General features: G+C 42.8%; 1 protein-coding gene across 4 annotated transcripts in view; it reads right to left on the bottom strand.

Annotated features, from left to right (window-relative positions):
- The window catches only part of ITPRID2 (ITPR interacting domain containing 2), a 66,618-nt gene that overhangs the window by 11,784 nt on the left and 36,463 nt on the right, over positions 1-18,371 (bottom strand). For all 4 annotated transcript variants that reach the window (XM_081905655.1, XM_081905654.1, XM_081905656.1 and 1 more), the window contains 3 exons: positions 12,409-12,481; positions 5,173-5,264; positions 1,693-2,886 (listed from right to left, as the gene is read on the bottom strand). In XM_081905655.1, coding sequence (XP_081761781.1) covers positions 1,693-2,886; positions 5,173-5,264; positions 12,409-12,481 — 1,359 coding nt within the window. The remainder of the gene's footprint in view (positions 1-1,692; positions 2,887-5,172; positions 5,265-12,408; positions 12,482-18,371) is intronic.

Consider the following 18,371-nt stretch of genomic DNA (forward strand, 5'->3'; position numbering starts at 1 on the left):
TGATGATAATGATACGTGCTGCATGACAGACAAAGGAGCTTTTCCTCAAACTTAAAAGTATCTAAGACGTTAGTGTGCATGTAGCAAGGCTTCAGATAGCATTATCTACACAAACCCAAATATGTCAAAACAGAAAGACACAGAGGCAATACCGCCAAACTCCTAAAGGATGGGGAAATGTAGCAAGTCCAGTGTAGGTCTAGGAATTTTATTAACTATGGACACCATGGAAAAGAATGCATTTTACAAAATGGAATGAGTAAAGCTGTGTCAGATCCCTGGGAAACTCCTGACTGGAAAAGCAACTACGGTATGTTCATTCCAAACTTTCATATGATAAAATGAGGCTTCCGATTGTGAAAGCCTCTTCAAAAAAAGGTGAACTTTCCCCAGCTCCAGAACAGAGTTTATTGCATCTGGCAAGCATTTTAGAACATGAAAGGGCTGTTAAGTACCAAGTGGGGGGAAATCTTGGGATTCGTTCTAGGAGGAGGTTGCGAAAAGGAAGTTACTTAATCAAAATTTATTGCAGAGCATTAAAATAGTCTGAGCTTTCGAATTAGCAGTTTTGCACATGAAACACATGGCTGCAAAACTTAAGACGCCTAGCCTAGCTCTCAGGCTTCATGAAGACTCTGCAGAAATATGCATGGCATTCAAATATTGTTGTTTTATTCTAATTTGTGTGTGTGTGAATGGGGCTTGGCTCTTATGCATACTACTCATTTCACACTTGCCTAAACCAGGCTGGCCCTCAATATAATGACATCTGGGAAATGGAACACGGCTCAGATTCACAATCCTGCTCAAGGACTCTCTAGACGAGAGAAGGAGAACTTGTGACCCTCCAGACATCCCTTTGTTATAACTCCCATAAGCCCTAGCGAGCATGGCCAATTATCAGGGACAATGGGAATTGTGATGCAACGTTTCCACACAGCTGTACACGGCATGCATTAGACAATTAGTGGAGAGCAAACTTGTCCTTCTGCAAAGTTTACCTCCCATTACTTATCTTGTCCTTGAGGGGACTCTGTCAAGCTCCTGGCCTGAGCAATGCCAACATTCCCCAGGGCACAAGGGCTTACACTTCATCAGATGCACTGGAGCATAGAACTAACAGAACAGAAATATCTTCTCAAGCCTCAATTTAATAATAATAATAAAAAGCAAGGCCTTTAAAATGTTTGCATATAAAAGATCCTGAGTAGGAAGAAATCTAATTCATGCTTCACAGAACTGAGTTTTTGTACGTCAGCTTTGCCATGACTGTATGAAAGGCAACGTGCCCCAGTTGATAAGAGCATCAAACGTAGATCTGGGGAGTCAAATCCCAACTTAGTCAGGGACTCAATGGAATGTTTGGGCAGCGGCATCCAATGTAATGCCTTCTAGATGTGGTGGACTACAACTTCTGTCAGCACGGCCAGTGGTCATGGATGATGGAAATTGCAATCCATACATAACACCTAGAGGGCATTATGTTGGCAAAACCAGTCTTTGACAAGCTTTCCCCTTTGCCAGCAAAATCAGTTACATGTGGAAACCCTAAGTGCCATGGGGAATCCTAAATTTAAACAAACCACCGCACAACGGTTGTGCATGCCGTCTTTCTTTTTAGCAACCAAAATATGGATCCTCCAAACAGACACATGGGGGGTGTATACAGACTGCAGCCATGAGCTAGTTTACCTGCGAAAGGTTTTGCAAAGAGTTCCTGATGTCGTGCAAGACTCTCCTCAGCTGCATTTCGACCGTGGAGGGCGAATGCATGGCCTGAGCTTGGCGCCGGTGCCCAGAGTGCCTCAGCGAGTAAGGGCAGCTGAACGGGGAAGGCAAACCACTGCAAGACGACCCAGGGGTGCTTGGGATGCTGTGCGTACTGAATGTTCTCATATGTGCACATAAGGGCCTGTCTGGATAGTCAAACTGAAGGGAATGTAGCGAGCACGACGACTGAGACATATGAGCCGGGAGGTGCAAAGGGCAGCTCTGTATTCTGCTCCGACACGGTTCGTCTGCCGCCTTGTTCAACGCAGGCTGGGAACCTTCTTTCCTAAGGGATGATGGTGCAATGAAAAGTGTGGATTTGCACCTGGGGGGACTGTGGTCTCTCTCCTCAGGGGGCTTCTCTTCCGTCTGCTCCTCCTTCCCCTCCTGTTCAGGAGTATCGTACTTGTAAGTAAAAGACGGGGGGCTACAAAATGTCTGTTTTCCCGGAGTGAGCTGGACATTCACGGAGGAGACTACTTTCACCGGGTTCAGTAGTGCAGATGGGAGAGATTGGGAGCGCCTCAATGGATAGTCCAACTCAGAGATCCGATGCCTTTGCTTGAAAAGAAAGTCTTTCGATTTGAGCAGCGAGCGACCGGCTCTGGAATCAGACGAGCCACTTATCCTCCTCTGGGCTCTTTGCAAAGCAATGCTAACCCGCTCGGTGGACGAAGGAGATGAACTGCTGCTTTCTATAGAGGACATCGATTTAAGAATGTGGTGCGTTTTATACTGAGGAAATTCGTACTCGCTGCTTTTATCTGCGTCGCTCTCTTCGCTGCCTTCCTCCAGCACTTCAGACTCTCCCTCCTGTGTGAGAGCATCTTCATCTTTTCTAATATAGCCTCCTTGGCCAAATTCTGTATCTCCTCTGGTCTCAGCCTGCCCAGTTTTGCCTTCTAGAACTTTCCAACCTTCTCTGGTGTCGCTCCCAGAAACCGCCTCCCTCTTCCGCTGCTCCACTTCTGTGCAGAGGAATTTCTCCTCATCAAGCTCATTAAAATAGGACTGCTCATCTATTGGCGTTTTGAGTTCTTCACTGTAAGATGTCACCGTTGTCTCGCTGTCGCAGCTGTCAGCGCTGCTTCCCATGGCCTGCAATGACTCGTGTCCCTGTCAGGAACACAATGAGAACAGGGTGGTGAAAAGACAACAAAAATACCAAAACATTTGTACCTTTATGCAAATAACTTTTAAAAAATAAAATAAAAAGCAAAACGAGTCCATAAGATAGCTGGATTGGAGAAATAAGCATTCATGAGAAAATAAAGCAAGGCTGGTCAAATGTTTAATCCACTGAATTCTCTAATATACAACACAGTGAGGTCCAGTGTGGTATAGTGATCACAGTGTCAGATAAGGATAGATGAAGTAAAGGTAAAGGGACCCCTGACCATTAGGTCAAGTCGTGACCAACTCTGGACTTGCGGCGCTCATCTTGCTTTATTGGCCGAGGGAGCCAGCGTACAGCTTCCGAGTCATGTGGCCAGCATGACTAAGCCGCTTCTGGCGAACCAGAGCAGCGCACGGAAACGCCGTTTACCTTACCGCTGGAGCAGTTCCTATTTATCTACTTGGACTTTTGACATTATTTCGAACGGCTAGGTTGGCAGGAGTAGGGACCGAGCAACGGGAGCTCACCCTGTAACGGGGATTCGAACCGCCGACCTTCTGATAGGCAAGTCCTAGGCTCTGTGGTTTAACCTACAGTGCCACCCGCATCCCTTAGGATAGATGAAACCCAAGTTCAAATCTGCACCTAGCTATGAAGCTCGGTGCTGGGTGAGCTTGGGCCAGCCAGCTTAACCTACCTTGTTCAGACTGTACCAGGAATCTACCCAGCGCTCATGGAAAAATGTGGCATGATCTCAAATGAAACTTTAACAGATGGCATATCAAAAGTCTGTAATTTTATCAAGACAAGTTATTTGTTGTTTACTGCTGTGACAATTGTTTTCTCAAAATTTATCTTCTGTACCATGAAAATAAAGAAAAAAGGTATTATTATTTTTTAAAAAATGGGGAGGGAAAGAGAATCATGTTTGCTGCCTTGAGCTCACTGGAAAAAAGGCAGAATATAAACATGGACAATATATTTTCTGCCACTTAAAAAAGAAGAAGAAAAATACCAAACATTATTCTACTCCTTAAAGAAAAATCTGTTTAACAGCAGAGGGCACTAATTTATAATATTTTGAGGTAAGTCATCTTTGGCAATTCATTCTGGATCCCTTTCCATTTCTTACAGAGAAGCTTGTTGCTCAAGCCAGCAGAAAGGGCTGGAAGTGTACAGGAAGAGACCGGACAGGCAGTCTTTTAAAAACTTCATGGCACAATCAAAGCTTGCTTTGCTCAAGCTAACATTACAAGTTTCCTGCCTTTCAATGCCTTCATTCACACAAGCAGAATGTTACTCATGACATTACAGCATTTTACTGCTTGTGAACATAGTCATATACCTACAAAATACCATATTTTTGCCCAGATCAACACCAATGACTGGGGGGAGGGGACTTGCACATGGATGTGATTTTATCCTGCAAGGCAGATGAGCCCTAATACTTATTTTATAAGCAGGTCAAAGCCTAAAACATGGACTTTTAGTTTATCTTCGGGCTGATTCCATTTCTTGATGCACGCAACAGGGACCAAAATATACATTTGCAACAAGGACTGAAGTATACATTTGCAGCGATTCTTAGAAAGTTTTATGCTCAGTAAAAGAAGTATACCTACATATAACCAGCGTAGCATCAGGATAAAAATAATTTTTAAAATGTAGTCAAAAAGAAACAAATAGATTTGTGCAGGGATTTACACAAAATTGTGCAAATGGTGAAATAGGGTTGCCATGTGTCTTCTTTTTCAGGAGTAAAATTTATGTCCAGGTAGATTTTTTAAATTTCCCAAAATATCTCTGGCTATTTTTTCTGGATGAGACATAGGCATAACTGGTGGCTTTTTCTCCTGCCCCCCCCAACAGCAATATATCACAGCTTCTATAGCCTACATATAGCAGGGGTATTGAAAATGAGAGTCGTCATAGCATCTTCTCTTTTGCTCTTCAAAATACAGCAACCCTATAAGCAGCTTTGCTGGCAGTGCTATTTTTCTAGAAGAAAAGGTGCCAGAACTCACCATGAACACCTCCCTTGTTCTCTTTAGAATGGCAATGGCACCCACCTGAGAGGGGCCGGAATTGAGTTTGGCTGAGTTTCAGCTGAAAGAAACACCCTGATTGGTGGCAATGAAATGAGGACAGCTTCATGGCTGTAACATTATTGTTACTCAGTCACCAAGAGCCAATAAAAAACCTTAAAATATGCCTAGGATTTTATATATCTCTCCCCCCAAACATGTATGCATTGGGAGGTATTGGTAAAAAAAGAAGGTTTGTACCTGCAACTGATTCAGCAAGAAGCAGTCTGTGGAAGAATCCTCGGCAAAACCACTGCTGTCAGAATGCTGACTTGCCGATCGTAAGAGCTGGTCTGCGAAAGCAAGAGAAACCAAGAGGTTCAAACAAACTTGTCTGCAGTAGATATTGTGAACCAACACAGACACAAATCTGCATTTAGCTATAAAGAGCAGAACTGCAATGTTTGGCCTGTTCCATCCCAAAGGTTGTGATTTGAAGCCGTTTCCCCAAATGACACTGCCAGAACGAGAACGCAAAAAAATTCTATCGGTAGTATGAGAGGAGCCATCTTTTGTGTGAATTCCAGGACAGGCATTGTATAGTTTAGGTAGACACTAATAACCCTCTGGGTTCCCCCGTCCCCTTCCTTCCTGGAAAAGCAGTAACTCTCCAGTTACAGCCTGTAGAGACTTAGAAAATTCTGATCCACGCACAGGTCTACATTATTTGTGACCCATGGAGCCAACAAAGTCAACCAACCACATGGGGTCTCCCATCAGCAATTCAACCAATGTTTGCTGTCTGGGATACAGAAGCAGGGACTGTCAAACATTGGGCAGGCGCAATATACATGGGCTGGAGGCTGCTTTCAGCTTGGTACAACACAAGTGGTGCTGACCTGGTCTAGTAGGAAGAGCTTACAGATTTCTGCTGATTTACTGTATTTCCATTGGCTTCAGTGTGATTTGCTCAGTTTAAACAGGCCGACTTAAGTCATTTGCAGATCTGTGTGCCAGGTCAAGTGTCTTTCAAAACTGGACACATCATGAAATTGAATTCAGTAGACAAATAAAGCAGTCCAAATATCCTGCTAAAATGATTAATTAAACCTGCTTCTTGCCCACGAGTGACTCTAACCATTAAGAACATTATCTGTGCAGCCCCGCCCCCCTGGGCTCCATGTTCTTAAGACATTCTGGTGTATATAACATAATGTTGAGATTGGCTTTTGGATTTATTTCCTTGTACTTTTCCTCCCAATGGGAGCATGGGGCAACTAAACACGATACAATATATCACAATCATAACAAGCAATAAAATACTGTTTAAAAACACATACATCAAATCCTGCACAACAAAACAGCAAAAACAGTCAGCAAAAGCAAGGTTGCCATATCCCCAAAAGAGAAAATCCCCCCCAAAAAAAGTTTTTTTTGGGGGGGTGTGGATTTTAAAAGCTTTTTTTATCACCCTACTTGCCATATATCTGAGTTTTCCAGGACATTTTGCTGATACAGAAAAATCCACCCAGATGCCATTTTTGACACCCAATTCCCAGATGTGTCCAGGAAAAATGCCCAGATGTGTCCATACGTATGGCAGCCCTAGCAAAACTACTGGTCTGTAGACAGGCGTCCCAAACTGAAATTCCTCTTGCAAAACTAAAGAAAACTTTCATTGTTTTTAAAACTGGTAGACACACTGCATTCAGTGCAGGCTGCCATGCTCCCAACCATCTCTTAGCTTATGTAGAGTTTCAGCCATCAAGGAGGCAGTATGCTGAGTACCACTACCTACTTAGTGCAGACTGGCATTTAGCATGCAAATGCCCAATTACATCTGGATGCAGTGGAGGACATCACAGAAATCCAAGGAAGCTCAGCATCTTTCCTTAGGAAAGTGCTTTAGCATCCTCTTTGCATGCAAAAAACCCTCAGGTTTAACTCCTGGCATCTCCAAGTAAGGCTGGTAAAGACTCCTGCCCAAAATCCTGGAGAGCCATTGAGAGTTAGTATAGACCAGTGTTTCTCAAACTTGAGTCTCCAGCTGTTGTTGGACTACAACTTCCATCATACCTAACTAGCAGGGCCAGTGGTCAGGGGTGGTGGGAGTTGTGGTCCAACAACATCCAAGTTTGAGAAACAATGGTAAAGACAATAATGAGTTAGATGGGTGGTCTGACTTGATATAGGCAAGCCTCCTATGTTCAGATGCTGGCAATGGTCACATATAACTGCATCAATGGATGTCGCAGGATTTAGTAGGTGTCCTTGCAGGCAGGCTGTGTCCTGCACGGGGCAGACCTTTAAACATTTCACAAAGTTCTGTTATAAATAAAATAAGCCACAAAGAGGCATTTTACAACACAGGTCTCAGGATTCTATGGGGAATTAAAGTGCACAGCTAGAGTAAACATTTTGGCAGGATCCAACTGGAACTCCTCTTTTCCCCTCCCCACCTAAATCACTTTAAGAAACTGTATAATTTATAAGGAATGGCTGAAAAATGGAGAAGTGCAGTTTCTTAAAAGGTTGATGAAAGGTTTTTAAAGGTTCCATGGAGCTGACAGTCAGTACATTTCTTACAAAGTTGCACATGAAAGAAATAATAACAATTAATCCATCAGGAGCTCTCAAGAGTCTTACAGAGCAGATTAAGTCAAGAAAGCCTTTTAACATTTGAAGGGGGTTCAACTTGCTGCTCATGAGTGTTAATAATTTGATGACTTCACACAAACGTCGTTCAGAGCAGCGGCTACTTTTAGGGGCAAGCTTTCCAACTGAATCGGCTCTCCTGTTAGAAGGTGTTTTAAATTGACAACGCCTGCAAGTGACTGGACTTGGGAACTCAACTCACAAAAGATATGCCTTATCATCAAGCTATGGCTCCTCCACAATAGACAAGGGTGACAAAAGTATTTAATGGTGTTCATTTTTTAATTTTTAGAATGTTTATTTGCAGATATAACAAAAAAAAAAAAAAGGAGAAGGGGGACATTTAAAATATTTTTTCCACCAGCCTCAATTTAAACATATAGATTAATATAAGCAGTCCATACGTCTGAATAAGTCTCTAAATGAGATTGATTATTATAAGCCCTGTGCTCAAATGTAGAAAGGGCAGTGAAATCTTCAGACCACTGAGTAATAGATGGTGGCCTTGCAAAGTAGTAATTGCAAGTTTTTATTAGGCTGGCCTTTGTGAACCACCAAATAATTTTTTTAAAGCATTAAGAACAGTAAAACTAATACCTGCTTTATACCTGAAGGCCCAGTGTGAGCAACGTTCAGAAACAAATAGTCAAAACATTTTCAAAAGAGAGAGAAATGCTCTTATTGGCTGCTTTAAAGGGCACATGAACTCAAAAACACACTGAAACTCAATCCAACAAATTCACATCAGCAAATTCCCCTTTGTAATAATTCTTATCATACATTCCTATCCACTAAACAAACTGGCTTGAACCTGTTACGCCTTAGTCAATTTTGCATTCTGCAGACTCAGATCTAACCCTGAAACCAGAAAAACAGGAGCGAGTTAATGGCATAGCAGTGTCCTACTTGACCCTTAACTTGGTTAGCGGTGGAGGAGCAGGGTCTTCATTTGCAATTTGTTTCATCCCCTGAGGAAACCCTTGGCCTCCAGGTGTTGGTGGAATCCAGAGTCCATCATCCCTAATTGATGGCTGAGGCTGATGGGAGCTGGAGGGCCACAGGTCCCTCATCTTTGTATGTAAGGCTTTTGGCAAGTTGGCTCTTCTCCACTGCTCAACTAAAGAGAGCTATATAACGTTGACAACCATATAGACACTGTCTTCCAAAACACCTCAGGGAAGCAGAGGGGAACAGCTGGTGGGCTCAGGAGGCTGCACCCCAGTATCTACTGGTTAGCAGGGTCAACTCTGATGGCACCCCCTAGCTGAGAGGTTCTCAGATATCTAGGTCTTGAAGAACTGCTGGCCCTGCGTATTGACCTGTTTGTGTACTGAAGTCTGCAAATATATCTGTAACTGTTGTATTAACTACCTCCCAAAACGGGAAGCAACTGTGCTAAAAATGTGTCGAAAGCTCATACCAATAGCTAACTTAGTTGATCTCTAAGGTGCTAATGGAAGGGGTTTTTTTAAAAAAAAAATTATTTTGTTAGTAATATCAACATAAACCTTTTAAATGGATAGATAAAATAGGTGATGCTGGGCAAATGTCTTATCACAGGACAGCTGGATTCAGTATAAGGCAAGTTCATATGATTGCATTTGACTTCTGAGCTTTCAAGACACTTGGGGGTTCAACTTCTCTCTCAATCTGCCAGAGACTTGAGAGCTGCGGTTCCAGAAAGAACAAACCAACTGTTACTTACGGGTTTGTTAAACCCACCCTCTTCTTCAATGTTATGCTCATGGTTCCCCCCACTCATTTTACCCCTACGACAACTCTGTGAGGTAGGTTAGACTGAAATGCAGCAACACTGGCCCATGGTCACCTAGTGAGCTACATGGCCAAGAGGGGATTTAAACCTTGATCTCTGAAGCCTTACTCCAGTGATGGCCAAACTTGGCCTTCCAGCTGTTTTGGGACTACAATGCCCATCATCCCTGACCACTGGTCCTGTTAGCTGATGATGGGAGTTGTAGTCTCAAAACAGCTGGAGGGCCAAGTTTGGCCATCACTGCCTTACTCCAACACTGGCACACTAGCCCCCCCCCCCCAATACTCATGTTGCTCCAAGGTCAAGCCATCACAGAAGAAAGGGGTGAGGAGCAGGAAAGTGGTGCCTTCCCTGAAATGAGCTTCCTCCAGTTAACTAGCATTGCATATGCTGGACATTTCAGCAGCACTTTCATTTTTATAGTGCAGAGCAATGGTATCTTTCTGTTCCAGTCATAGGAAAGAAATCCAGAAAGCAAAACATATCTCCATTTGGGTCACGTAATAACAAATGCCGGTGCTGAACACACCAGATAAACTCATTTGGGTAAAATGCATTACCTAAAAAGTACATCATATCATATGTACAGGAAGATTGTTTTGCAATATTGTTTTTTCAGCCAGCAGAAGATTATGAAAAATGATTACATTAAGCTTTTTTCTTTTTAAGCACAATTCATAAAGAGGGCAGTGAATTTTTTAAAAAGCTTGCATTTGTGCATGGCACAGTAGTTGTAAAATGCAGCAGTGTTTAACATAAAAATCCTAAGAATGGGTTGCCCCCATGCTTGTAAAAAAAAAGACAAAGATTATAAAAACAATCAGATATTGTACGTTTTACTGTGTGCCTGCTAAACATGTTTTTCAGACTGCAGTAAGTTACAAAAAGCAACAGTGACCTTCTCCTTGGAGGCACAATGCCACCAAAAATGTATTACAAGTGCATAACATTCTGTGCTGAAGAGCATAACACTGGTATGGGTATCAAAGCAGCCGTTTAAGAGTCACAAGCTACATATACGAAAGGTGCATCTGGACTCCTGTTTTGTTATTAACGGGCTTTGGAAACAGGCAGTGGAAAACAGGTTGATGGAAATGAGATAACATCTTGCAATGCAAGGCTAGGGCTTTCATGTGAGCCTGAACCAAGGTTGAAGGACTTAAGGACTCAGAGAATTAATAAACAAAACCTGGGTCTGATAATAAGCTGACTGATTACTAAACAGGAGCATAGGGCTCTCAACTCAAAGTGCACACACTCATAACAAGCATGTATGTACCTAAATTCTATTGTCAGCTGCACATGCACACGGCATCAGCGTTTTCCCCAAAAAACTTTTGAGATCAGTGGCAAAATGTTTTCTGTACTGAAATTGGAAGCACAATTCACTCTATATGTCTATTTTCTTTATATTGCATAGCAACTTCTAAAGTACATTCAAAAGTTACATGCATGCAATGAGCAATGTATTTTCTTGATCAGCTCCCTGAATGGTGGGCAGATATCTTTGCTACTGCACAATAACCCAGTTAATTTGGCCTCCCAGGAGCCCACCCCTTTTCCTTGCTCAGACAGGGCTCAGAAAGCAAATGGTGCTTTCCTGTGATGCATTCTGGCATTCTTTCATGTCCATCAGCTGTAGACTGCAGGCTGGGAATCCTACACTGCCCTTGCTTTCATCCTTTAGGCAATACCCTTGCCCATATATTGGCAGAGAAAGAGGGGGATAAATCCGCTCCACTTCCCAGCGGGGAGGAGTTGTGGTGGACCGCGTGACCACCCACTCCCCACTGGGGGGGAACACCTTGTCCCCCATTGCCTGGGGGATCCCGGCCACGTCAGAGCCCGGCCAGCCAACCCGCTGGCCGGGGAAGGGCATGGCCGAGGCCATTTAAACGGAGGAGCGAGCCAGAGGACTTCCTCTTTGGCTCGCTTCCTCAATCACCCGCCCTCCCTCCATATTTTGCAGGTTAGGCAATGGCCTTGCTAGGGACTTCGGTTGGTCGTCTTGGTTGTCCAAGGGGCCTGGTAGGAATTTTTCCACTTGGCAAATTGGCACTGGCCACTTGGTTTTCACCTACTTCGTAGCAATTGTCACAACTTTGTTAGGGTTGCAGTTAGGCATTGTTTGAACTTGTGGGGGGGAGGGGAGGTGTGGCCATCACCTGCCCCACCATGCTTAAGGGTATTCCGTTAAAGGAATCCGGGGACGTTGTTCTAGTCTGAAGCCTGGCTGGGGGGCTAAGGCCTTGGCATGACCCCGACGGGAACACCAGGGGGAGCTTGAGTTGGTTTGTATCGACAGGGCTCCCCCTACCGGTGGCTTACCCTTACTGGGACTTCCTGCACAATGGGCTGGAGTCAGATATAGTCAGGTCCAATCAATGCCTAAGCTAATACCGCTCACATTCTGTAATTTCAATAAAGTTGTGGCCAAAATTTGCCCAATAACATAAACCTAATATCCGTGCCCTTGTGTGAGTTATTTCCAACGAGGGGGTGGCTGCGGGGTCTCAACACGCAAATGCTGCACCCTGAAAACAGACTTACTAGGGAAGAATCCCCCTTGGACACAGTGGAACTTAAAATGTGCAGAGGACTGCAGTGGAAGACAATCTGTGTGGTCAAAAGTACGAGGCTTCTGTACAGTCAGCAGTCTGAAGGGCAGTAAAATGCTGGATGTACCACACAATTCAGGTTGAAAGAGTTTGTAATTTTAAGGTTTAAAATTGTCATTTCAAATGACAGGGCTCCGTTATAAAAAAACAAAGCAAAACACAACCTTTCAGTTTCTCCGACCCATCACCCGCAGCACAGAGAAGCAGAACCACTCATTGAGGTTAGAAACGTGATTCATCCTCTCTCATTTGAAGTGCCACTTCACAAGGGGAACACTATGATTTGAAAGCTGGCAGAGAAGCAGACAAGGATCTTTGGGGTGGGCTGCAATTTAAGAAGCTCCCAAGTGCTTGCATCAACATGTCAATGGGCACTGTCAGAAACAAATGGGACTGTGCCAGAACCGTTTCAGAGGGGGCCAAAAAGAAAGAGGAGAGAAACCTACTCACCTTTTTTAGTCTTGGCTAAAGCCAGCTGGCTCATGTTAAGAGCATGTGGAATCTCTCCTTCTGTACTTTGAATCTGCAGTAGGAATAAAATCAAAGCATTTTTTGAGTCGTGCCCAACAGACAGTTATGCCCACTGATCAACATAACTAGCTACTTAGCTGATTCACAATCCAACACAATCAAATTTGGCAATCCAAAGTAAACATTCATTGCTGTTTATCACTAGTATATCCCTTTCAGACTTCCTGCAGCAGAAAATAAGTATTTAAGCTGGAACATGCAGAACATGATATATGTGGAATAAAAAGACACCATATCAGTATTCCAGGGGCAATGAAGGTTTTGGGTTTTTTTTAAAAAAAAGAGAAATGTTGTATAGAAAACACAATCATCTCCAAAAGAGCTTTTCGTTTTTAGGCAAGCATGTTTAAAAACAAAACAAAAAACAACAACAGGTAGCTGTGCTGGTTTACTGATGCAGTAACACAATATCATTATTTACACCAAACAAAAATAATAAAGTTAATGACAGCTAGCTTGTGAATTTCACTAAAGTCTTCTCCAAACTCGTGTGTTTAAAAGGGTGGAGGGAGACATTGTTCATAAAGGGCATTGTAGATGCCCCAGCTGCAAATCTTCTGATCTTAAAACCACTAACATGTTGCAGAGGTTTCTACTATGCCTCTAAGTCTGCAAGCTATCTCCTTCTCTCTCTCTCTCTCCCCGAGTTCAAACCACATTAATACTGATCCTCAGAACAGTTCTGTGAAAGCTGAAAACTATCCCATTGCTTTAGGATTTTAGCAGATCCTAACTAATCTCCCCTTGATACAATTCCATATGTAGACTTTTTAATATTATTTGTACAGGTTCATAGATGAAGAATTGAGTATTCACATATATCTCGGTGGGTTAGAGCAGGGGTCAGCAAACTTTTTCAGTCCACTGTCTCTTAGACCTTGGGGGTAGGGGACGGACTATATTTTGTAGGGAAAAAATGAACAAATTCCTATGCCCCACAAATAACCCAGAGATGCATTTTAAATAAAAGGACACATTCTATTCATGTAAAAACACGCTGATTCCCAGACCAGTCGCGGGCCAGATTGAGAAGGCGATTGGGCCGGATCCGGCCCCCGGGCCTTAGTTTGCCTACCCATGTGTTGCAGCGGTTCTCAACCTGTGGGTCCCCAGATGTTGTTAGACTACAACTCCCAGACCACTGGTCATGTTGGCTAGGAATGATGGGAGTTGTAGTTCGACAACATCTGGGGACCCACAGGTTGAGGAAGGCTGGGTTAGAGCATAGTGCTAACCATGCCAAGTCTGCAGGTTTGATCCCCATATAGGACAACTTCATATATTTCAGCTTTGTATTTTTGTTATAAAAAAAAGCACACCTAGACATTCCATTGTCGTGCCCATAACCTAGGTTTAAGGTGCCATTTAGCTCTCAGCTTTCATATCTCAGTTTCTAACACTGATTCCCATGATCCCTAACCTCTAGTCCTGCTAGCTAAGGATGATGGGAGTTGTAGTCCAAAAACAGCGGGAGACCCAAGTTTGGGAAACACTGGACTAGATGATCCCGAGGTTCCCTTGCAGCTCTATGATTTTATGATTCTATTAACACCACATGGTAGGTTTATTACCAAAGTAATTAACGCCACAGACAAGGCCTGACATCACCTCAAAACACCATCCAATGTCAGCTGTCAAATCATGACTAATCTGGCCAGTAGATTCAACCCAAAACATTTAAATAGGCAGCACTACAGGTTTCACAGCTGGCAATTCCCTCCATAAAATTATATTTAGTGTCAGAGACTATGTTGCAAGGCAGGCTGGCCTGCTAGCAGGAATGGGGAGATGTAGCACAAAGCAGCTCCTTTGTTTAAACAGCAAGAAAGCTGCTCTAAATTAATTGCTAAATAAGCAGTTCTCATGCAACTTCCCACCACCCAGCAACCAAGAGAAACTAGACAGGAAAGGTTTTGTTCAAGGGGGGAAATGTCTCTTTTCTTGTTGCACAAAGCAAGAGAGCCACCTCATCAATAAAATTATATATAAAACCATCCCAGATGTTAGAATCAAATTAAATTTTCAAAATTAAGTAAAAAAGAAACCACACCACCAGTTGCAATCAATCTAAAAGATGGATATGACTACTATTTATTAGCATTCAGCAGGTTTTGCAGGTGAAGTTAGCTTTGTCCCAAGGTAGGATGAGACTGCAGTCACCTCTGTTTAAATTCCCCTAGTTCTAGTGAGTTATTGCTAGCCATTGTTTGGAGAAAGCCTTGTAACCAGCTACAACACAGCTGCCAACTTTTTGGTGTAGCAACTGAGGGAACAATTATGCCTTTAAGCAAACACATCCTCCCCAACCCAAACAAGGGAGGAAGACATCCCACAAGCTAATCTAATCACCCCACACAAAGTGGCAATTGCCTCAATTGCGATAAGATTATTAATGTGCTCAACTGATTGGGAGATGCATATCATCACCAATGTGGTATACATCACAATTCTTGTTTAATTCATATAAGAATAGGATATTCAAAAGTGTGACTAGGAACCACACACTGAGTGTCAGCCTCATTCCGTCTAGAGTGTCAAACTAAAAGCACCCAATCCAAAACAATGCAAAATGGAGACCAGTGGCTACTATATAGCAAGGATAGGCAAATGTTTACTTTTCGAGGGCCATGTTCTCTCAGTGTTATTTTGCCAGGAGCCACATACTGATAAGTCAGTGGAGCCACAGTCAAAAGTAGCTGGGCTTTTCTTTCTCTTTAACCCTCCCTTTTCCCTCTGTTTCTCCCTCTCTTTGCCACCCACATGAAATTGCCTGTTCAGGTCTACAAAAGCTGAGGCTGCTGAAGAGACCAGAGACCATCTTGGCTGTGAGCCCAGGAAGACCTGCTCCCTGCCTTGTGGGCCTTTTTCCACTTGGCCTGGGAAGGACTGACTCCAACTACAAAAGCTGAGGCTGCTGAACAGACTCTTGGGCTGGGGTGCTGTTGTGGGGGGTGGGGGTGGGGGGTGTTTTGCATTTTTATTTTGGATCTTATTGTGATTTATGTGCAAATTGTTTGGTTTGGTTGTGTATTTGTAATGTTTTATTTATTTTTTTCAACTACTTTTGTTATATATATATTTACATGTTGTAAGCAGCTTTGAGCATGGTTTAAACTGTGGAAAGACATGCATGCATGTATGTATGTATGTATGTATGTGTATGCATGTACAGTGTCTGAAGCTTTACTCCATGTTAACATTTTGCCAAAAGCAGTACTAGAAGTAGCAGGTGCCAATTAGATGATGTAAAATTAACTGAGAGTCCTGTCCAAACAATTAACATCCATGCCAAAACCATCTGCTATTCCCAAGTTTGCATATACATTGTTCATTCTAGCAATTTTCTCTGAACTACTCAAGCCCAGACTCTTGGGAGGGAGGGGGCCCCACCAAGAATAAACTTTTTTTAAAAAAAGGCTATCACACCCTCTCAGTCGAAATCTGCTCATCGCTTGCCAGAAAATCTGTATTGTCTAGTTTCGTCTAGACCCATTATGATGGCAAAGGTTACTCTATGCATGTGTTTGCAAGAAAACTACGTATCTGAGTGGCCTGCAAAGGCGCCTTAAGAGTGTAATCTTATCCGTGTCTGCTCAAGAAATAAGCACTACTGAATTCAGCCGTACTTACTCCCATTTAAGCACATATAAGATTGCTGCTTAGCAACAGCGCTACCTAAACTTACCAAAACATCTCTTCATTGTTAAAAGAGAACTCTGAAATCCAGGACACAGCAAACTATAAATAGCCATTCCTTAAATTACAGAGGTTATATGCAAACTGTAGACAAGCTACGAATACAAAACTTTCTTCCGTTACATTTCATCTAAAGGTAGCAAACCCTGAACATTGTAACACGTTTAGTCTGTGAGAGAAGAACCTTCATATTTTGGAACATAGCTTTGCTAATCTTCATATGAAAAGGTTTAATACCAATTACTATTGTCTGGCAGAAGATTCTGGATTTTTCCAGAAGTGGGTGGATTCCCCACAACTTCCAAATCCCCAAATTTGAGCTTATGGTCAACATGGGTTTGGATAGCCCATATAATTTGTTGTCACAAACAAACTTGTTATTTAAACATATCTGAATCAGTGCTTCAAGCTGCAACATCATTTTATTCACCAGCCATCATTTTATGTAATATGCGGTCATTCAGAGTGGCGTTTCTTACTCCTGACTACTTCCCTCAAGTAAGCAGAGCAATAAAGTAACTGTGCCCATTGCAATAACCTCTCTGTCACACAATCGTCTCCAGTCACGTTCCCCAAAGTGATGCTGCCTATAAAACAAAGTGTGATCTTTAAATTACTAAGGCTGGTATTAAGAACTGCAAATATTTATGCCAACTTGTTTAAGTAAGAATCCATCTAGATGAAGGCAGCTAGACTTGTTCTCTCCCTTCTCAAGTGGCCAGTCTCCACATTTCACAACTGACCAACTTTCAGACATTTCCTCAATTCCAAGATGTTCTTTGGTGATAAAACTGCTTGCTTTCTCTTTTCTCACACAACAAACTCTGACTTAATACTGGTTTATTAAAATAGAAACATTCAATATCAAAGGACTTCCTCTTAGGAAACCAGCGTATTTTCAAAATATCAAGCTGAGGCATTGTGTCCCTGTTATCACAGCTTAAAAAGAATGGATTAAATGCTATTGAAAGAAAACTGTTTGAGCTTTGTCCAAGGAAACAAAATGGGGGATTTTTGTATGCATTTTGTTATGTCATTCACTCTTCCCACCCCACACCCCTGGAAGGCTAAAGGGCAGGAAATCTTGAATCTTACAGCACTGCGCCAGCACAACGCACAAGACAAATTCCAGATGTGCCCCCAGCAGTGCCATTTAGTGACCCCACAGTTCTTGTGCAGGTCTTCACCAATTTTGTGGGTTTGCCATGGTGGCAGAAGACAGTAGTAATGCCACTGAAATCTGTGATGGGCACCTGCCATTTTGACTTTTCCACCGGGCCCTGGCAGAACATGGCAGGAAGACCCCAACTCAAATATAGGTGGGTGGGTCTCTTCCAGGGCCCCGAATCCTGCCTGGAAGCTGCCTGACCATTCCACATGCTGGCACCAGCCCTGACACAGGGATTTGGCCCCAATTTGCCATGTCTATCTTGAAGGTGAAAAGAAGAAACATGTTCCCAATAGATTCCCAATAGATTCAAGCCTGAAAGCACTTAATTCTGGCCCAAACCATATGGGAAGATGCTTGAAATGGCAAAGTCCTCAAAGGATGGCTTTACTGTAACAGTTCAGTATGATGTTAAAGTTGAACAACATAGAGGCTGTGATGTCAGAGATGATGCTGTTATGAGTAGAAGAGCTCAAGTTTTCCAGATGTTTGAAAAGAAATGAAATAAAGATGATCCAAGTGGATAGCTCAGTTGGTTAGAGCATGGTGCACTTCTTGGTAGTGGTTATTATTATTATTATTATTATTATTATTATTATTATTATTATTGAGAGCTGCATATTCCCGCATTGCAGGGAGTTGGACTAGATGATCCTCAGGGTCCCAACCAACTGTATGATTCTATGTATACCTATCCCTTTCCATCAGTGGTCTCCAAGACAGTTTAGGGTCTAAAACTACAGTACCACAAGAAACACACACACACACGAAGAATAGGAAATGAATGCTACCAAGATGACCACAGTTTAGTTAAAACCCTAATCTTTCTCCCCTATTCCTTTCTATAATGAGGCTAATTAATCCCTTGATTCACAATACACATGGATTTCACAGGCATACACACACACACACACACACACACACACACACACTAGTTCAGCTTCCTTCTAGAAATCCTAGTATGGCCACTTCTGTTGATGGCCCTTGTCTAATCCTCATCCTAAACTTTGATGTAGGT

This window comes from Podarcis melisellensis (assembly GCF_964234715.1).
Source record: "Podarcis melisellensis genome assembly, chromosome: 1".
NCBI lineage: Eukaryota > Metazoa > Chordata > Lepidosauria > Squamata > Lacertidae > Podarcis > Podarcis melisellensis.